The sequence below is a fragment of the Octopus sinensis genome, linkage group LG9 (assembly GCF_006345805.1).
Source record: "Octopus sinensis linkage group LG9, ASM634580v1, whole genome shotgun sequence".
Taxonomy (NCBI): domain Eukaryota; kingdom Metazoa; phylum Mollusca; class Cephalopoda; order Octopoda; family Octopodidae; genus Octopus; species Octopus sinensis.
Window position 1 is genome coordinate 28,361,445 of NC_043005.1, and position 23,333 is coordinate 28,384,777.

Sequence of the window (23,333 nt, forward strand, 5' to 3'; positions counted from 1 at the left end):
ACTTCATTTCACATTTCTCCAGTTCCCTCAATTGTAAATGAACAACCTTGCAATGAACAGGTTTCCCATTCAGGGGAAGAATGTTGTGATCTTGGTCCCTTATAAATCATGGAATGTGGGTAGCCAGCCCTATGAGTTCTAAGACTCGAGGCTCTAAGTTACTCTACATGTGTCATGTGTGTATGAATAAGCTTAATGTATTCAGTGCTCAGGTGCATTTCAACTCATTGAGAAAGTAAAATGTATCTTGAATGGCACAACAATGCACAAGAATACAAACAATGGACTATAAGAACTGTTGTAATTTAATCATCCATAGTCTGATATGATATTTCAGAATATAAAAATTCCTTCTTCAGATATCGCTAGGAATTGATCGAGTCACTGCCATTGATGACACATTATATTTTACAAACAATACACAATGCTTCAAGTGAACTACAATACTCTCCTATCATTGAGAAGGGATAGAAGTAGGGACAGAAAATAATCATACAAGTTAAATAAAGAAATATAGCAATGAAAGCTAAAAGTAAAGATATAGTACACAGAATAATACACAAAAAGACAAGAAAGGGAACAGTAAAAGAGGCATTAACCCTTTCATTGCCAACCTGGCTGAAACCGGTTCTGGCTCTGAGTACAAATAGCTTGTTTTCATAAATTTTGAATTAAAATCTTCCACCAAACCTTAGTCACAATTTATGTTCCTAACACTAGTTGAATGATAACTAAGTTATTTTACTAAATTCTTTGTTATATTTAAAATTAACTGAAAGAAACACAGAGCATCTCAACAGAAATACTGTAACGAAAAGGTTAAAATACATAATAGAGAACCACTTCTTAAAATATATAATAGAGAAACAATTCTTAACTCTTTTGATACCAACCTGGCTGAAACTGGCCCTGGCTGAATGATAAACACAGAGTATCTCAACAGAAATGCAGTAATGAAAGGGTTAAGAGGAAAGGGTGTATAGGGGCATCAGAAGTAGTTTTGGTGAATTTTAAGGAGGATGGAACTTTTGAAAGATGAATAAGTGTCCTGACAACAAACAGGTGATGTGGATAGTTTATTTCATACTCTGATAATTTTGAGTTTGAAAAAATATTCCCAAAAGTCAGGGGTACTGCACAGTTTTTTTTCATTTTATAAGCATGTTCATGAGTGGCAGAGGTACTGAATTCAAGTAAGGTTGGCAAAGTTATTGTTAGAAAGATGGAGAATAGTTTTGTGAACTTTAGTAAGTCAGTTGCTGAATGCCAAAACTTTATTTTGTCAATGCCTAAATACATTCATCAAGTTTTTTATCCTCAAATGGCTATCTGTAAAACAAGATTGTCAGACAAACATCTCAAGTCTTTAGATATGGTAGAACTTACAGTTTTAATATAGAAAGATAGATAAAATGTTCATAGATTATATATACAATGCTCGTTCTACATACAATGAAGAGCTTGCTATAGTTATATATATATATATATATGTATATATATATATATATATTTAAACTTATAATTTAGGGTATCTAAGAGATACCACCACGCTGGAAATAGCAGCCAAAACTTGACGATTGTGTTATAACATCTCTCACATACACACACAAATGTAGATGCACTAATGTGAATACATACAGACACATGTACATATGTACACACACACACACACACACATATTTGTATGTTTGTGTGTGTTCCCCCAACATCGCTTGACAACCGATGCTAGTGTGTTTACATCCCTGTAACTTAGCGATTCAGTAAAAGAGACAGGCTTACAAGTACTAGGCTACAAAGAATAAGTCCTGGAGTCAATCTACCCAACTAAAGGATGTGCTCCAGCATGGCTGCAGTCAAATGACTGAAACAAATAAAAGAATAAAAGAATATATATAATATAATATATATATATATATATATATATATATATTATATATAATATATAATATATATTATATATATACATATATACATATATATATATATATATATATATATATATATATAGATATATATATATCTATATATATATATATATATATATATATGAAAAAGCAAGTCAAGATAGAAAATCCTAAAATAATTTTATAAAGAACATTTCAGTACCGGTTTCGGTCATTTGAGACCTTTTCAACTGTAATAATTAAATTTAGAAAAATTAAAAGAAAAGTTTTGTTAAAAGAATATTTGTATAGTGTTCAAATATAAGGGGCATTTTTCTTGTTTCTGCCTTTCTCTGTCTCTCTTGTTTACTCTTGTGGGTTCAAGGTCCATATATATATACATATATATATATATATATATATTATATATATATATATATATATATATATGTATGTATGTATGTATGAATGTATATGTATATGTATATATACAGCAATTGTCTTCTTTGTTTTGTACAGGTAAAAGACTTACATATCAACATGTTCCATGACAGAATCCTCACACAACGAAGTAGGGATGAGCCTATCATGCCTATGTTGTATTATCCTTTGAATGGTAAACTTGTTGATGTGATCCGGGAGGAGATGCAAAGGCCAACATCATTCAAGTGAGTAACTGGTTAAATGTGATTGTGTTATAACATCTCTCACATACACACACAAATGTAGATGCACTAATGTGAATACATACAGACACATGTACATATGTACACACACACACACACACACACACACACACACACACACACACACACACACACACACACATACACACACACAAACATGTATACAGAAATATATATGTAGCTATGTGGTAAGAAGTTTGCTTTCCAGCTAAATGGTTTCAGGTTCAGTCCTTCTGTATGGCAGCTTGAGCAAGTGTCTTCTGCTATAGTCCCAAGGCCAACCAGGGCCTTGTAAGTGGACTTGGTAAATGAAAACCGAAACAAGCTCATCGTGTGTGTGTGTGTGTGTGTGTGTGTGTGTGTGTGTGTCTGTGTGTGTGTGTGTGTGTGTGTGTGTGTGTGTGTGTGTGTGTGTGTGTCTGTGTGCATGCGTGCATGTCTGTGTCCTTGTCTTAATATTTGTTTCCATCTTCTGTGAAAACATGTCAGGAAAACATGTGCTTGAAAATGAGTGAAGGTTGGTGACGGGAAGAGCATCTGGCCTTAGGAAATTTAGAGGATAATAAATTTTTGGTTCATCAGTAACTTTTTTTATTATGTCAGTCAATGAATTTGACACACTGGTGTTGAGCTTCATTGTCTGCATCTTTTCCTATCATCACTCAATTTGGAAGTGCCAGTTTTCATTAATGGGAATTTTCCTAATTGAGAAAAAGCCCCCTTCAAAACAGTCTGGGTTTAAATTAAAGTAGAAACCTGAGGCTTGCTCAAGATATGTCAATCATTAGCCCTTTCATTACTAACCTGGCTGAAATCAACTCTGGCTCAGGGTACAAATGTCTTGTTTTCTAAGTTTTGAATTAAAATCTTCCACCAAACCTTAGTCACAATTCATGTTCCTAACATTAACTTAATGATAACTAAGTTATTTTACTAAATTCTTTGTTATATTTAAAATTAACTGAAAGAAACACAGAGCATCTCAAATTAAATACAGTAACGAAAGGGTTAAACTTTTCTGATCTAGTTTGGAATTTGATTTATGTGATGAGGGCATTACAGTTTCACCTTGTTGCAAAGAACATGATAAAGCACCAAAAGATTACCATGTAGTTATATATAGCTATAAATAGGCATTATATATATATATCTGTTAAATATATAGCTGTTATATAACTGTTATATGGCAAATATAACAGTCACAGTTATGACTGTTTTATGTTTTTACATTTGCAGCTGTTTTGGTAACAACAGTAGTTTGTTCAAAGTTTTACATGTTTGTGGTTTGTTATTAGAAGGAAGGATTTTCATAATTAATATTTTTGCATATAATTAACTGCTGATGAAGGTGTTGAGCTGGCAGAATCATTAGCATGCCAAGCAAAATGCTTAGCGGCATTTCATCTGTCCTAGTGTTCTGAGTTCAATCTCCGCCAAGTTTGGCTTTGCCTTTCATCCTTTTGGGATCAATGAAATAAATATCAGTAATGCACTGGGGAGTCAATGTAATCAACTACGCCCCCCTTCACAATTTCCGGCCTTGTGCTTATAGTAGGAAGGATTATCAACTGATGATTTTATGTGATACATTTTATGAGATTTTAGATCATCATCATTGTCGTTGTCATTGTTTAACATCTGCTTTTCATGCTGGCAGTTGGACAGTTTGACTGAGAGCTGGCAAACCAGAAAGTTGCACCAGGCTCCAATCCGATCTGGCAAAGTTTCTACAGCTGGATGCCCTTCCTAACACCAACCACTCCGAGAGTGTAGTAGGTGCTTTTTATGTGCCACTAGCACAGGAGCCAATCAGGTGACCCTGGCATCAACTACACTTGAATGGTGCATTTTACATGCTACCGGGACTGGCATTGATCACACTTGAATGGTGCTTTTTGTGCCACCGGCACAGGACCAGTCAGCTGGCAGTGGCATAGACCACGCTCGACTGGTGCTTTTTACAAGCCACCGGCATGGGAGCCAGTCAGGTGGTACAGGTATCGACCATGCTTGAATGGTGCTTTTTACGTGCCACTGGCATGGGAGCCACTGAGGTGGCACTGGTAACGACCACGCTGAAATGATGCTTTTTATGTGCCACCTGCATGGGTGCCAATCAGGCGGTACGTCATCAGCAATGACAATGACTTCACTTGACTCAACAGGTCTTCACAAACACAGTTTATTGCTCAATGACTGAAGGGTACTTTCAGCTGGGCCAGTTATGCTGCACTGGCATAGGCCACAGTTATGGTCTCATTTGGCTTGCCAGGTCTTCTCAAGCACAGCATATTTCCAAAGGTCTCGATTACTTGTCATTGCCTTCATGTGGCCCAATGTTTGAAGGTTATGCTCCACCACCTCATCCCAGGTCTTCCTAGGTCTACCACTTCCACTGGACATTATTATCATTATCTAATGATAATGATAATAATGAGCTTATTGTTACACAGTGCTCAGATGGACTCCAACTTGTCAGAAAAGTGTAAAAGAAGGGACAGAAAACAGTTTATTAAGTCGAATAAAGAATACAGGATAAACCATAAAAGGTGTTAGAAAGAGAAAATGGTGCAAAGGCACATCAGGAATAGATCTGGTGAATTTGGGGCTGCAGAGAATCATCTGTTCCTGTATTTAGGATGCAGAACATTTTGCTGAAATATGTATGTGTGTATGTGTAAAAACAAGCACACAAATACCTGCATATACACATACTCACACTCACATAGCACCACATACATGTGCATGCACACACACACACACACACACACACACACACACACAAATTCATATAAACAAACACACACGTTCATATGAACACACACACACACAGAGGTACATAGATGTATAATACAATATAACTCACACCTTTTTTATTCAATTATTTTAGATTGAATGCTGGCCATACTGAAAACATCACCTTCGCTGGAGAACATTTCATTGCCAAAAATATGAAGAGAGGTTTGATTCAAGTGTTGCAAGTCCCTGAAACCATTCACACTAACTTCACTGCAGGCCAAACTGAAACACGCTATGAAGTTTGTATACTTTCTTTTTGATAAATTGTATTATCTTTCTCTTCCATCATAAATTATACTGAATAATGAAGCAAATTTAGTATAACGATAATGAACTTACAGTTCTGTATTTAAGAGATGAGGAATTATGTACATTATTTACATTACTTACATTTGACGAATATTTGTCTTCAGAAAAAATAACCAAAACTGTATGAACAGTAAGCAGAATAAAATGGGGGTGGAGAACATCAGGTGTCGAGTTAGTGAATTTCATGAAGCATGGGTATTTTGAAGGATGTAGTGTTTTGATAGCTAACAACTGATGCAGGTAGTTTATTCCATGTTTCAGCAATTCTGAGCATGAAAAAGATGTTTCTGAAAGTCATGAATGCTGTGTTGTCTTTTGATTTTGTAAGCATGTTCACAAGTGTTAGACATACAGAATTCAAAATGGTGCCCAAGGTTGTGGTTGTTGGAAAGATGGTATTCAATAACAACGTAAATTTGATATCAGATCAAGTAAAGGGATAGTTTGAGTTGTGAAGTTGATAAGGGAAGGGATTTTTTGTGACTCCTTTATTAGAAGGATCACCAAAACTAGTAGGAGCAATGGAGGAATTTATTTTCTGACTGGATAGAAAAAAATTATATAATGAAATCACACACACACACACATACAGACACAAACACAGACATCCGTGTATAGATAGGGGTTTCAGAACATATGGCAACAAGACAGTTGTCAAACATACATTCATTGAAAGCAGATTGGCCAAATGAGAAATTTAGCCAAAAGACATTTTTATAGAAAAGCATGTCCAATGAAAAAAGCATTCATAAAAGACAAATTGGTCAAAAGATTTACTGTTTAAAAATATATTAGAGAGAGAGAGAGAGAGAGAGAGAGAGAGAGTGATAAGATGAAGCAATAGCAATAGATATGAGAATGAATGAGAAACTGCGTGAGTGAGTAAATGAGTGAAACTAAAGAAGAGAATGAGTTAGGGTGAGAATGAATGATATGCAAAATATTCTATCATTTATAATCTACTATAATAATACTCTTGTGTCTTTCTCTGTCACAACATATGAATGAGAAAGGAAGGGGTAATAGATGAATAAGGAAGGAAGGAAGGGCTGATGGCAAACTTGGTAGTGGGATGATGGAAGTTCTATGATGAAAAAAATCAAACAGCGTTTCAATTCTGTGAGTATATGAGTGTATGTGTGTGCATGTACAAGGGAAGTATGTGAATGTGTGTATCTGTGACTATTATGTACCTTATTTTGTCCCTTGTTTATATATAAAATACTACAATTAGCCATCATTTTTGACGGCACAGGGCCAGCTAGTGTTTTAATATAATCCAGTGTGTTGTAACATTTAACAGTAAATTCTATAAATGTCCTCTGCTCTTCAGGCCAGTGTGTTGGGTTTCTGTGAGACAACTTACATCTATTCACCCTGCAATACTTCTAAACAATGCCAAGAAGTTGTTAAGAGGATCAACTTGAAGAAATGTATTGGTACTCCACTGAAGAAAAACTCTGAATTGAAACCACTTCTTGAGAAAATCAGGGTAGGTCCCTTATCCTTTCTTGTGTTCTGTATATTATTTTGTTGGTTCACCTTTTATTTCAACTAGAAGAAATGAAAGCCTGTGTTGAATTTGATGACAGAACATGGAGGTGTTCTTGATCAAATTAGATAAGGAAAAACATTCACTTTAGAGTCTTGACCAGCCCTAGTTCTACATTAATTACCTATCTACTCCTCTATCTTTTTTACACACACATATATATATATATATATATATATATATATATATATATATCAAAAGGATGTGTTATAATACCATTCTACAGCCATACCAACAATCCAACATACATCCCTCATGAGCTGCTCCACGGATATCATTATGGTTTCGACAACTGGGCAGTACCATTCAATCCAGTGGTGTCAACAGCACTAAAATAAGTGTTGTTTGTGAAGAAACATACCAAAGAAAACACAACTTTCAAACACATTTATCCCATGTACAACTGTACGAATAAATAAATTCAATAAGTAAATTACAACAAACTCCTAAATATGTAAGTAAACAGTGACAAATCTATTAAGTCATATATATATATATGTCTGTATGAGTTAGAGGTTAAACAACCATCTAAGGGATAATAAATATCCAATATACTACTGGGTGTAGTATATTGGATATATTTATATCCAAGTGCTTACTGTTGCAGGGCAGTAGCGCAATTGAATACTCGGTATGAGTGGGGCAAAAAAGAAATTTACCCAGAATTCATAAGGCAAATAAGAAAATAGAGAGGATAATCAATTGACAAACATCAGACAAACATTCATTTGGATCTATTTATTAATTAATGTATAAATAATCAAAATAAATAAACAAATAAACATTTATTCTTATTCATTTATTTATTTTTATTTACTTATTTACTTGTTTATTTGTTTGTTTATTTTGATCACTTACACATATGATTGTAATTAATTAATGAATAGATCTAAATGAATGTTTACAGGCTGATGTTTGTTGATTGCTTATCCTCTCCATTTTCTTATTTGCCTTGAAAATTCTGGGTAAATTTCTGCTATACACACACACACACACACACACACACACATATGCATGCATATATGTTTACTGTATCATCATTACTATTCTGTTGTTTTGCACAACCTAACATCCCCTACTCCCAGGCCCCACTTTTTCCTACCTACCTTGTACTTTGAAAGGTTACACCAACATGTTATCACTACTATTTCTCAGTTTCCAGTTCCATCTGGCCCTTTAACTTCATTATTTACTCCTCTCTATTCTCCATCTTCTATCATAAAGTTGTTCATTTAGGGTTTGTAGACTTGCAAACTGCATGGCAACCTCTTTAGTGTTGGTGGCCAAAGCTGGATTTATCCTACATACAACAACAGCTGTTTAACATAAGGCCACAAGTCAACAATGCTTGGACTCTGCACAGGTGTGTGCAAAACATTTTGCCATTCTGTGTGCACCTAGGAGTTTTTCACCACTGGCAGCTCTTCTATACCCGTAGATCTTACTTTGAAGTGATAGTGCCCCTTGATAGCACTGACAAGCAAGGGATTTCTGATTGTTACTCATGGTAGACCCTGGTCCAAAAATCATTTGAAACAGACTGGTTAGTTTGTCCTTGTCAGTACCAAGAGTTTTCTTGAGAATTTTATTACACTCACAGACCATTAAATCACTAATACAGAACTTCCACCAAGCACATTGCCTGACTGGTCAAGGGATAGTGATCCCCTGATGGCATTTTAGGTGCCAGGTGCCTAATATTTTATTTAAGGGGCGAAGCCACTAATTTGAAGGAGAATGGGGTTGGGTAGTAACATCAACTGCAGATTGACACTTTATTTTATCAATCCCTTAAAGATGAAAACCAAGACTACTTCATCAGGATTTGAAAGCAGAATGTAAAGAGTTGGAAAAAATACTGCATGGCATTTTGTCAAATACTTGAATGACTCTGCCAGCCCACAGCTCTAATAATAATAATGATATAATAATAATAATAATAATAATAATAATAATAATAATAATAATAATAAGAGAGGTTAAGCAGCTGTGATCACTGAAGAAGGTGGTAGTAGTACCAATAATTGTCGAAGCCCTGGGGACAGTGAGTAAAAATCTTGAGAAGTACATGGGACAAACTGGTGGAGCACTTGTAGAAAGCAGCACTGCTTGGAACCACTCGAATACTCCAGATGGTGCTTGAAAAATAAGGGGTGTTACCTTAGTTCAATGGTAGTGAACAGCTGACACCATAGTACATCTCCAGTGTTAGAAGCTGTGCAAAGACAATAAATAATAATAATATAATAATAATAATCCTTTCTATTAAAGGCACAAGGCTTGAAATGTTTGAGGAGGGGGCCAATTGACTACATCAACCCCAGTTCTCAGCTGGTACCCATTTTATCAACTCTGAAAAGATGAACAGCAAATAATCTCATACTTCTGTGAAAATTTCTAAAATATAACATATTTAATTAGTTACCTTTTAACATTTCTATTTCATTGAGTTCCCTCCATTTTGTTTGTTTAGTTTTCTGATATTTGAAAACCTTTGTTACAGAATGACACCAAGAATAATGTAGTTACAGTGAAGTATAGGATTTATAAGAAGCAAAATGAAACAACCATTGAACGTGCCTCTGTTTACAGTATTCTCTATGATACCCCAACAATGAAACGTGATGGCCAAATCAGTGTCCAGTTTATGTAAGTAGTCGAAAGTACATTTGTAAGTGTTTGTGTGTGTGTGTGTGTGTCTGTGTGTGTGTGTGCGAGCACCTAAGCATTGTATAACATAAGCTTATTATTTTAGGTGTGTGTGTGTGTAAATGTTTGTATGCTGGTTTGTTTCTGTAGTAATGGACAAGGACACACAAACCAGGCAGAGACTGTTTTAGCACTGTATGCAGGTGCTGAATTCTACTGGAACAGAAATAAAATTCTTCATTACCAAATGCAGTCTATTTGCTGATGGAATCATGCAGTTCTCCAAGACTGCTTGGTAGACCACTGTGTTGACTTAGACCTTGAGAAAACATGTTTGTTCAACACAGGCACATGACATAACCCAAACCAAAATCTGCTCTCATCAGAAAACAACACTGTGGATCACCACTAGACATTCCAAGTAAACCACTTGACAAGAGGTTTGCTGCTGTGTATTCAGCCGTTGTCCCCTGGGTCTTGATGCTTTAATTACAAGGTGGACCATGATTCATTCTTTTATGGATTTCTCTCACATTTTTAAACCAGTTCATTTTTCACTGTTTTCTTGAGGCTGTGGTTGTTCCACTATCTGGTGCATCTCTTGCTACACCATCTAATTTTTCAAGATGACATTCTGTGCCTTGACACAATGTTATATAAACTATATGCCTGGGTTGATCTAATTGAGTATAGGACACGATTTTTACATTCAGTATACTTTGGTAATTTAACTGATTATAGAAGGTAGAATGGTTGACATTCTGTATAGCAGGGTAGATAAAACTGACTAAACTGAAGAACTGTGGTCCTCCACCATTTTTTTGCCTATGGACCCCTTTGGTTCCCCTTTTACTCAGGGGAACCCTTATAACCATTTGAGGCTTTAAAAACCCTATTATATTTTTATGATTAAATATTATTAGAATTGTATAAAAAATTTGTTAAAATATTTTGTTTATTATAGAAGTACAAACAATTTATTGGTCACAAATTTTAACACCAAAATCTTATGTGGACCCCACTCAAGGGCCATATGGACCCTGGTTGAGAACCACTGCTCTAGAGGATAGTATAGCTAATGTTCAGCTCAAATTTCTTCAGGTGTTTAGTGGGGATCACACAGAGTAAATTGGGTAAAGTGTTTAGTGAAGAGACCCAGTGAGGCACATTTGATAAACTGAAATTTATAGAAGTGATGAGAGAGTAGATTGGTAAATTGTTAAAAGAAGTGGGAGTGACATAGTAAATAAGATATGGTGGTGATCTGTTTTTAATATTTGTGTTTGTAGTAAGTGCAATATCCTAGGTATATATGTGTGATTTAAATTACTATCTTACGTCACTTATGTTCATGCACCCAAGTAGTCAGGCCTTTGAAATCTGGCTTGGCTATGTTAAGTATGAGGAACAGTACTGCACACATCCAGAGCTCACTGTTCTGCTCATACCTTCTCCATACTTGTGACCAAAATTTATATCTGATAAAGGTTTTCAATATTTAGACATTTCTTATATATTTTGTCATTTTTTTTCTATTCTTTCTTTTGCAGCCAATCCTTACTTCGTCGTTCCTCTGAGATTTCTAGCAGACCAGCACCTAATAACCTAACAGCATCGACAGGAGTTGAGTTGATTGCTGAAGTACCATTAAGATGTGACAACATGCTCCCAACAGCTCAATATGTTAAACATGTAAGAACACTTCAGCCTCGATTTCATTCAGTGATCTGATTGGCTGATGTAGATCTGTTGTTCCAAGTAATTGGCTGTGTGTGTGTGAGAAAGAGAGAGAGAAAGAAAGAGTATGCATGCGGATGTGAACATGAGCATTGTGATTCCATGACTTTGTCACCATCTAAGTGAATGGTGATATGATATTTACATTCCTGGTTAATATTACAAACAGTTGCCTCCACTTACAAAAACATATGCAATAAAAAATTCCTTTATTTGAAAAATAGGTAAGGGTTGGCAACAGGAAGGCCATCCAGCCCTAAGATTCAACCTTAAATAATTATATGTGTGAGTGGATATGTATCTCCTTGTCTTGACAACAAATGGTGGTTGTAAAAAGAGTGTCAGTTTTGTACATGTGAAGACATTCATTTCCAATCTTCTGAGATAAATATGTCTGGTCAAGGAGAAATGTTTTACCTTTCTTCGAAACAGGTGAGTGTTGGTGGCAGGAAGAGCATCCGGTTGTTCAAAGTATGCCTAATGAATTGTTTTTGACCTATGCAAGCTGGGAAAAGTATATGTATCTATATATATAACTGTGTGTGTGTGTGTGTGTATGTGTATCTATAATTATATCTATATATCTATCTATATATGTGTGTGTATATATATATATATATAGAGAGAGAGAGAGATAGATAGATAGATAGATAAATAGATAGATAGATATAGCATTGGGCCTAATGGAGTCAATGACCGAGATCCTTAGCATTATGTTGTGCGTGAGAAAAAGACCCATCAATCCAAGCAAAATTGCAGTCATAGCAGATACTGGCATCATACAAATGGCACCCATGTCAGTAGCATGTAAAAACACCCATTACATTCTCAGAGTGGTTGGTGTTAGGAAGGGCATCAAGCTGTAGAAAACCATGCCAAATCAGACTGGAGTCTGGTGCAGCCTTCCGGCTTGCCAGCCCCGGTCAAACCGTCCAATCCATGCCAGCGTGGACAACGGACGTTAAATGATAATGATGATGATGATATACATATTAAACTGTTTGCTTGACAACCATGATGTCAACCCCACTGCATAGCATCTGGAACAAGTGCCTTTACTATAGCTTCAGGTCAACTAACCTTAGTGCCTTGTTAGAGAGTTTGGTACACATACACTGCTATAGACACACAAACACACGCACACACACACTGCTATATTCACACAAACACACACACACACATGCATGCACACACACACACACACACACGCACACACACATACACACACAAGATCCAGATGAAAAATTAAATTGAGGCCATGATGTAATAAAGATGAATGCTAACAATAATGATCATATAACAACACAAGATTGTTTTCTGATTTTGGTTTATTTGTTGTGTAGGTTGATGATCTGCTTAGAGCCTACAGGGAAAGTAATTCAAGTCTTGCTTACATCATTTATGAGATTAAGAACCTTCTGAGATGTGCTGATCAGGAGAAATTTGATGAACTGATAAAGAAATATGCAAATGACCGTCAGAACTTGTAAGATTTTATTCATTTTTATTCAATTCCTTCAGTTTTTTCTTTCTGTCCATTTTGGTGAAGTCAGGTGAAAACAAGGTGATGTCAGCATTAAACTCTATATTCTCTAAAGCCCTCAGACATCAACAAGGGAGCATTCAAAGATAGTTGGGGTGTGATTCTTCTAGATAGTGGAATAAGACAAACTGGAATCTCTTACAAGAGACAGTTAATGGTTATAATAGTTAGAATTGGTAGCTATATAATCAGGCTGAGTAAAAAGTAAGCAACGTTTTGAAACATGAAATTCATCACAATATATTTCAACAATGCAGAAACTTTATTCATCAAAGTAAGTACAATTACAATCAACACATTTTTGCCAACGAGTTTCAAGTTTGTTTATTTTGGTAACATAAAAATCTGGAGTTCTGGAGCTGATGAACTCTTTGAACGCACTTTCAGCATTGGTTTGACTTTTTAACTCCTTCTCTTGCAGTTGGCAGTTGGTAGGAGAAAGGTCTGGGGAATAAGCTGGGTGGGGAAGAACTTCATAGCCAAGTTTCCTCAACTTCTGGAGCGTCATTAGTGAAACATGTGGTTGAACTTTGTCATGAAGAATGATTGGCCCCTCTTCTATTGACCAGTCTGGGATGGAGAAGTAGCAGTTTTTCATTCATTTTGGCAATTTCATGGCAATATGTTTCTGCAATAATGGTTTTTCCGGGTTTCAAGAAGTTATAGTGGATGAGTCCAGCAGTACATCACCAAACAGTCACCATAACTTTCTTTTTGAAGAGCTTGAGTTTAGGGAAAGTTTTTGGTATTTCATTTTGGTCCAACCACTGCAAAGAATGTTTTTTATTATTGTACAGAATCCACTTTCCATTGCAAGTTACAATATGGTCAAGAAATGGATCAGTCTGGTTACTGAGAAGTGACGAGCAAATTTCACATCTGTGCATTTTCTGATTTTCATTCAAATCATGTGGTACCCATTTGTTGAGCTTTTTTGATTTTTCCAATTGCATGCAAATAGTTGCAGGCAGTTTTCTGGCTAACTTTTGCCAGTTCTCAAGTGGTTTTATGTGGATCTTTCCCAATGGCGGTCTTTAATTGACTGTCATCAATGACAGACAGGCGTCCACTACACTCATGATCTTCAAGGCTCAGGTCTCCACTGTGAAATTGTTTAAACCATTTCTGAGCTGACCACTCACTAGTCATTTCCTCACCAAACATTTCATTGATATTGCAAGTAGTTTTGGCTGTTTTACCTCCTTTCTTGAAGTTGAATAGCAAAATTGCTTGTATATCACACTTTGACAGTTCCATTTCAGATGATTGTAACAATGGTGAAAAAATACCAATGATAATTTATTGATGCATTTGGGTAAGTCTATGTCTGTATTATCAGAGAATTGCAAAAAAAGTGTTTCAAAAAAATTCAAAACTCTGCAAAAATCCAATACAAATTCTTCATGGTTCAAAACATTGCTTACTTTTTACTCAACCTGATAGCATGTAGTGTTGTGATTTTAATATATTCTCATGCCAAATGCAATCACATACTAACCAAAGATGTTAATAAAATTTTACACTTGTTTTCATTTAACATTTTTAATTAATCTGTTGTGTCTGGGGAGAGTCATTTTCTTTTTGTGCCTTACAATTTAACACAATCACCAGTAAAATTTCCACTTATTTCTTATTTTTATTTTCCGAGTCAAGACTATTGAAAAGGTTGTAAGACGCAACAAAAATTTTAGGAAAATAAAAATAAGAAATAAGTGGAAATTTTACCGGTGAGTGTGTTAAATTATAAGACATAAAAAGAGAATGACTCTTCCCAGACACAACAGAATCTGCTTCAACATACAAACTCACATAAAGAATCTTGCAAACCAAATCCAAAAACGAAATACTTTTAATTAAATATTGTATTCAATATTTCTTCTGATTATCCAACAACATGGGTGATGGATATTTCTTCTGATTTTCCAACAAGATGGATGCTGGATATTTCTTTTGATTTTCCAACAAGATGGGTGTTGGATATTTCTTTTGATTATCCAACAAGATGGATGTTAGATATTTCTTTTGATTATCCAACAAGATGGGGTTTTGGATATTTCTTCTGATTATCCAACAAGATGGGTGTTGGATATTTCTTTTGATTATCCAACAAGATGGGTGTTGGATATTTCTTCTGATTTTCCAACAAGATGGATGTTGGATATTTCTTTTGATTATCCAACAAGATGGGTGTTGGATATTTCTTTTGATTATCCAACAAGATGGATGTTGGATATTTCTTTTGATTATCCAACAAGATGGATGTTAGATATTCCTTTTGATTATCCAACAAGATGGGTTTTGGATATTTCTTCTGATTATCCAACAAGATAGGTTTTGGATATTTCTTCTGATTATTCAACAAGATGGGTGTTGGATATTTCTTCTGATTATCCAACAAGATGGATGTTGGATATTAAATATTGTTCTGTTTATCTGATGTAATTTTATTTCTTTCAGTCCACTATTGTGGGATATCATCCCAGCTGTTGACAGTCCAGTTATGAGAAAAGGCTTGAAGATAATTAATGCTGCTGTACTTGAGAAGAAACCTTTACTTCTAACCTTGTATGCTGAACATCAAACTTTCGATATAGAAACATTCAACGTTATGAAGGTATGTATAACTATACTACGTTCGAGTAGCTCTTTCTAATCCTTCTAAAATATTTCTTCAGTATAATCTCAAACATAGAAGCAACCTTGTAGCAAATTCCCTAATGTTTGACTTTTACACATCCACACATAAGATAGCTGCCATCTATATTGATTTAGATAAATTTTGATGTTATACCCTCACTAATTTTGTTGTGGGGAGTATGTCCTTCTAAAATTTGGAACTTAAAAGAAGTGGTCCCAAGGTAGTTGCGAGAAGTATGAATAACATGCAATACCATTTTTACTTCCCATGTATGAACCCAATGTTATTAGTACAGTTCTATATTTAAGAGATGAGGAATTATATACATTATTTACATTATTTACATTTGATGGATATTTGTCCTCATCTTGTTTGTTGTTAACACAATGTTTCAACTGATATACCCTCCAACCTTCATCAGGTGTCTTGGGGAAATTTCGAACTGGGGTTCTCATTCTAAGGTATTTTTCAATGTTGTTCTTATTAATCAAACTCGGAATCTTGGCGTTAGTAGCCTGTGCTCTTAACCACTACACCATATGTCTGTGGGCAATTATGGAGTGAATTTTAGGGCTTATAAATCTAATATTTTCCTATCCTTCCTTAATATCGATTCCCATATGCTACTCATATCTGCTTAGGAGGTTATTATGTCCTAGCATATGTGCTGCTTCTTTTAGTTTTCGTAATGTTATTAGATTCAATAAAATTAGATTAAATAAAGTTGGTCACCAATAGGATTTAGCAAAATCTAAAAAACAAAGTTTAATTATTAGAACAGCAATTTTCCTGTGAATTCCGACCCATCTTTATAAAATGAGAGATTACCATGTTATCTCCTCTACAATGAAACACTTGTTTCTCTGTCATATGTTCGCCTTTCAACACATGGCATTAAGCATCCTTGCTCTTGATAATACTTCCACACAGTTGATGAAGCTGTTTAGTTTCACAAGTTATTTGGTGACCCCACTAGTGCTTGGTACGACAAAAAAAAAAGCATCTGGTACACTCTGTAAAGTGTATTAGCATAAGAAAATTAATTCAGTCATATAGACCATTCCCAAGTACACATTGAAGTTTGATGTAGTCCTATGACTTTGTAGCTTTTGTTGAATCATGCAAAAGATGGATATTAAATGATGTTGCCAATAATGAGGATGTAGTGTACACTTAGTGTGCCAATACCAACCAATCAGAATAGTGGATACAACAAGGTCCAAAAGGGCAGCTGAAGGCTAGCTGTTATCTACTATGTCCTTATTTATGCATATATAACAGAGAGAGAGAGGAATTTCCCTAAGCATACGCTACAAGGATAATATGTTTTTTTTAAATAAGAAAGGACATAGAATAACTCCCATTCTCTCTGTGTTCAGACATCAGTTTGCTTCAATGTAAAAATGTATTTCGAAATCAATCATTAAAAAAAAAATTAATTGAATTATTTTTTTTCGAGAGAAATTTTTCTGACTGGTTCTCTTCATAAAATTTATCATTTTAGGAACTGGCAAACGAGATCCCCAAAGAGAAAAAGACTCTGCGAACCTCTGCATATCTGGCCCTCAGTAGCTATGCACATAAATGTATTAAGATATGTGAAAAGCTTAGGCTGAAATACAAACATGAGAGTGGTTTATTGAATTCTACTGTTGCTGAGTTCCCACGTGTACCACATGGCATTGAAATACTTCTGAAGCAACTCAAAGAGGAAATCAGACAACACAATGAAACTAGGAAAGAAATGCTGTCGGTGAGTAACCATCTTTCACATTTCTTTTATCATTGCTCCCTTCCCTCCCTTACTCCCTTCCTCTCTCTCTCTCTCTCTCTCTCTCTCTCTCCGTGTTTCTTATTTCTCTTTCTCTGCCTTTTTCTGTCTATTTTTCTCTTTCCTTTTCTTCCTCTTTTCTCTCTCTATTTCCACACTCACTCCTCCTTCTCTCTCTCTCTTTCTAATTTCTCTCTCTCTCTCTGTCTTTTTAATATCTCTCTCGCTCTCTCTCTGTCTTTCTAATTTCTCTTACTCTGCCTTTTTCTGTCTATTTTTCTCTTTCCCTTTCTTCCTCGTTTCTCTCTCTATTTCCTCCCCCTCCTCCTCCTCCCTCTCTCTCTGTTTCTAATTTCTCTTTCTCTGCCTTTTTCTACCTCTTTTTCTCTTTCCCTTTCTTCCTCTTTCCTCTCCTCTTTTTTTCCACACCCTCCTCCTTCTCTCTCTCTCTCTCTCTCTCTCTGTTTCTAATTTCTCTTTCTCTACCTTTTTCTACCTCTTTTTCTCTTTCCCTTTCTTCCTCTTTTCTCTCCTCTTTTTTTCCACACCCCCTCCTCTTTCTCTCGCTTTCTTGCCCTCCTCTACAAAAACAAATGTGTGTGGGGGAATGAGAATTAGGATGTTGCTGTATGGAGTAGAGATGAATATGATAGTAAGGACATGTAATGTGGATGTGTATCAGTGATGGCGTTGGCATTGGTGGTGATAGTGCTGCTGTTGAAGATGATGTTGATGATGACAATGACAGTGATGGTGATGTTGCTGCTGCTATTGACGATAATGATGATGATGATGATGAAGATGATGATGATGATGATGATGATGATGATGATTTTATGTTTGATATTTTTTCATCCATGTACTAAAATGATCCCCCCCCACACACACAGACACACAGACATACACACACACACACAATCAAACACTCTGGTATGCAGATACATATCTGTACTTGAACACACGCCCAAGCACTGATGTATACAAACATACACCAAGACATTGACACACACACACACACACACACACACATTCACACACACACACATACACACATTCACACACACGTGCACACACGCATGCGTGCTCACACACACACAAACATACACACACACATGCATAAGCATACACATGCACACACAAACATATACATACACACGCATACACAACACATCTTGACAAAGATTCAGCCATCACAAGCAATGTGTGAGATGAGAAAGGGTGAAAACATAAAAAAAATCATATATTGTAGACCTATCAAACCCACCCACTCCAGCAGTACCAGTTGCATACTGGGGGCGATCTAATCAACTGACCCCCTCCCCGAAAATTTTGGGCCTTCTGCCTAGAGTAGAAAAGATTATTATTATTATTAAGGTGGTGAGTTGGCAAATCCTTTGTGAGCCACTCTCCGGCTATCTATCTGTGGCTTTATATAGCTATGGTAAGCCCTCACCTGGAATTTGCATCACCGGTCTGGAACCCCTATCTTGCCCAGGATATCAATCGTCTGGAAGCCATTCAGCGACGTGCAACCAAAAGAATACCCTCCATCAGGCATTTGCCATATCCTGAATGCCTTACTTCCCTGGGCATGGACACATTGAAACTCCGACGTCTGGCAGCTGACTTGGCAGACACCCATAAAATTATTAACTATCTTACAAACAATAACTCTGAGCACCTTTTCAAACTCCACCCATCTAACAGCACAGCTCCCATGACTTCAGGAAACATTTTTTCATGCTGAGAGTTGCTGAAGCGTGGAAAAAACTGCCGGCATCAGTTGTTAGTTGTCGGAGCACTGCATCCTTCACTGCACTGCATCCTGAGATTCGCCAACACTACACCTGATTTTCTCCCCTCCATACACACACAAGCATGTATCTGACTCATACATTGTTTGCTTTCCAGACATTTTTACATTACTGCATGTACTTTATATGCACTTTCTGACAAGTTGTGGTGCACCTGAGCACTGTATACAATAATTTCATTATTATTATTATTAAATGTTAACATGCCAGGTGAAATGCTTAGCAGTATTTCATCTGTCTTTACATTCTGAGTTCAATGTCCGCCAAGGTTGACTTTGCCTTTCATCCTTTCGAGTTCAATACCCTTCCTAAAATTTTGGGCCTTGTGTCTAGAATAGAAAAAAAAAATTATTAATTACTGTTTATTATCTGTAATGTTTTCACCTTCTTTTTCCAGTATTTCTTAGGTTTGTTGGAAACTTCTCAAGACAAAGTACTTCCTTTGAAACTTTTGAGAAACCTTGGAAATCCTGAAAGCTTGCCAGTACTTATTGATATCATCAAAAGTGAAAAATCTATGATGCTCCGTATCTTGGCTGCTGATTCTCTGTTGAGAATGCCTATGGATACCTTGGTCCAAGATGTAAGATTCCTTATTTTCTGGTATAATCACCAAACAACCAACTGTTTCTTGTTTATATGACACATTTGTATTCACTTCCTTTAACTTGTAACTCCAGGGTCCACACAAACACCTCATCACCACTCTTTTACCTCTTCCTTGCTCCATCCAATCCCTTCACTGCTGTCTTTTCTAAAATCTGAAGAGCCATTAATCTCCTCTACTACAAGAAACCTGTTATGCAATGGCTCGTCTTCTTATACTTTAATCCTGCATCTCCTAGCAAAAAGCCGTATCTTTTGGAGTTTGTAGTGTTGCAAGCTGTATGGCTAGCTGACTAGCATGGGTATCATGAAAAATACCCAGCACACACCGTAAAGTGACCAGCATTGGGAAGGGAATCCAGCTGTAGAAAACATGCCAAAGTATTATTATTATTATTATTATTATTATTATTGAGTGAGAGAGCAGTGCATGCCATCAAAGTGACACTGGGGTAAAATATACGAAGCCCAATATACCCATCATGACTACCCGTCTGATAAGGGTACACCAGGCACATGCATCACAACCATATGTGCGCGACATGGTGATCTCATATCAACATAAACAGCACATGACCTTGCAGGTGGGGCCCAGTTAGAATTTTCTTCAGGTTGAGTAGCCCATCCCGCTCAAAAGGTCCCTGAATAAGGGTTGTTTAAGGATGTTGAAAGAACCACCCATGTTTCCAGAAGTGAATTATTCAAACCCCAAAGAATCCCTCTCAACACATGGCTATGATGCTCCCCCACTACTTCTGCTCGTGATCAGAGATGCACATATCGTCAGCCACTAAGGGACATGCTCAAGTGGTTAAGGTCAAACAACTGACAAGCAAATCTGTGGTATTGAGCAGAATATTTGCTGTAGCCCATCTTTTATACCAAGACAAAACAATTATTATTATTATTATTAAGGCCAGAGTCATTAATGTGTTGGACAAAATGTTTAAAAATGCTCCAGCTTTTAACATTCTGAATTCTGAATGGTGAGGTACCAGTCAGGTACTGGGGTTGATATAATCAACTTGCTCCTCCCCTCAAAACTGGTGGCCTTATGCTAAAATTAGAAAGATTGTTGTTAAGTGAGACAGCAGAATATGTCACCAAAGTGACACAGGGTACAAATGTATGAAGACCAGTATAGCCATCATAACTACTCATCTGATAAGGGTACACCAGGTACATGCATCACAACCATATGTGTGTGACAGGGTGGTCTCATATCAGGATAAACAGTGCATGATATTCCAAGTGGGTCCTAGTTAAAATTCCCTTCAGGTCAAGTAGCCCATGCTGCTCAAGGTCCCTGAATAAGGGTTGTTTAAGGATGATGAATGAAACACTCATGTTTCCAGAGATGAATTTTTCAAACCCCAAAGAATTCCTTTCAACATATGGCTATGATGTTCTCCCACCACGCCTGCTCATGATCAGAAATGCACATACCATCAGCCAGTAAGGTTAAGGTCAAGCAACTGACAAGCAAATCTGTGGTATTGAGCAGAATATTTGCTGTAGCCCATCTTTTATACCAAGAGAGAACATGTACATGGTAACACTTCCATTCAGTTGGAATCAGAAACCATGAGAGCCACTGTCTGGTACTGTGTCAGGGCATTTATCATTGCTTTTTGTTGTTGTTGTTGTTATTGTTATGGTGTATCAGCATGGCCGCAGCTCTGAGCTGAAACTAGAGAAGAAAAAAAAAGAAAAAAAAACATATTTGACTTTTACTTTGTATTTGTACAAGTTGGCTCCAAGTCTCACCCAGAGACCTCAAGAGACAATGTTGGTGTTATGCCTAGGGTTACATATATTTGGTTTTGTACGTAGTATTGTTCTAGAGAATGAAAATTATAAGTTTGTTTTAAAATTTGAGATTACATAGACAGTATTTTACATAGGATATGGGCAGTTCCTATGAGCACCATCTGAATTTCTGCCAATCTGGGGTTTCCTGGTATCTGAGCTAGGTAGCAATCAGCCCCTTTTGCTATCATTCCTAGGGCACCTATGACAACAGGTATTGTTTATTATTGTTGTTGTTGTTGTTGTTGAGTGTGAGAGCAGTGCATGCCATGAAAATGACACTGGGGTACAAATTTACGAAGCCCAGTACACCCATCATTACTACCCGTCTGATAAGGGTACACCAAGCACATGCATCACAACCATATGTGCACGACATGGTGATCTCGTATCAAGATAAACAGCACATGACTTTCCAACTGGGGCCCAGTTAGAATTTTCTTCAGGTCAAGTAGCCCATCTCACTCAAAAGGTCCCTGAATAGGGCTGTTTGAGGATCTTGAACGAAACACCCATGTTTCCAGAGATGAATTATCCAAACCCCAAAAAATTCCTCTCAGCAAATGGCTATGATGCTCCCCCACTACTTCTGCTCATGATCAGAGATGCACATATCATCAGCCACCAAGGGACATGCTCAACTGCTTAAAGTCAAACCACTGACAAGCAAATCTGTGGTATTGAGCAGAATATTTGCTGTAGCCCATCTTTTATATCAATTATTATTATTATTATTATTATTATTATTATTATTATTATTATTATTATTATTATTATTATTAAAGTGGTGAGGTAGCATAAGGCGGCAAGCTGGCTGAATCGTTAGCACACCGGGCAAAATGCCTAGTGGTATTTTGCCCATCACAACATTTTGCCTGTTGCTACGTTATTATTATTATTCTTGTTGTTGTTGTTGTCATTATTATTATTATTATTATTATTATTATTATTATTATTATTATTATTATTATTATTATTATTATTATTATTATTATTATTATTATTATTTTAATTTTCTTTCTCCTTGGACAGAAAAACTCTGAATTGATTCGTTTGTACATGAGTGTCCAAACCCCTCAAGTTCTCCGTATAAGATTGCTCAAAGCTTTGATTGTAAACTCTTTGAATGATGATATCTGGCAATTGTTAGTTTCTTCAATCCGTTATGAACCAAACTGCTATGTTGCTAAATGGGCTCATACTTACATCAGACAACTGGCTGAATCTGAATACGAACCCATCAAATTGTGGTAAGTATTTGAATTTATGCATAGACACAAACATACATACATGATAGCCGTCCACTCGTGACTGAGGAAGACCATCGCTGACCTTTAGGAACATTGTGTGCTCTAGGACTAACTTATATTTTGCATTTGTGGCTCCATTGGTGGCTAATGAGCCCTGCTCTTGACAAGCATACATGACTGCAAACATTACAAACCAAGCTTTCCCCATTCACTACACCAGCAGTGCGCTTTTGAGCAGCACCCTTAAGTTCTTCATGCAGAATACATGCCTTCTTAAAAGTGTCGAC

General features: G+C 36.3%; 1 protein-coding gene across 1 annotated transcript in view; it reads left to right on the plus strand.

Annotated features, from left to right (window-relative positions):
• The window catches only part of LOC115215599, a 52,930-nt gene that overhangs the window by 6,837 nt on the left and 22,760 nt on the right, over positions 1–23,333 (plus strand). The window contains exons 3-12 of the mRNA XM_029784819.2: positions 2,403–2,551; positions 5,460–5,607; positions 7,011–7,169; positions 9,733–9,878; positions 11,429–11,570; positions 12,959–13,101; positions 15,616–15,772; positions 17,301–17,549; positions 19,779–19,964; positions 22,829–23,046. Of these exons, the coding sequence (XP_029640679.1) occupies positions 2,403–2,551; positions 5,460–5,607; positions 7,011–7,169; positions 9,733–9,878; positions 11,429–11,570; positions 12,959–13,101; positions 15,616–15,772; positions 17,301–17,549; positions 19,779–19,964; positions 22,829–23,046 (1,697 nt within the window). The remainder of the gene's footprint in view (positions 1–2,402; positions 2,552–5,459; positions 5,608–7,010; positions 7,170–9,732; positions 9,879–11,428; positions 11,571–12,958; positions 13,102–15,615; positions 15,773–17,300; positions 17,550–19,778; positions 19,965–22,828; positions 23,047–23,333) is intronic.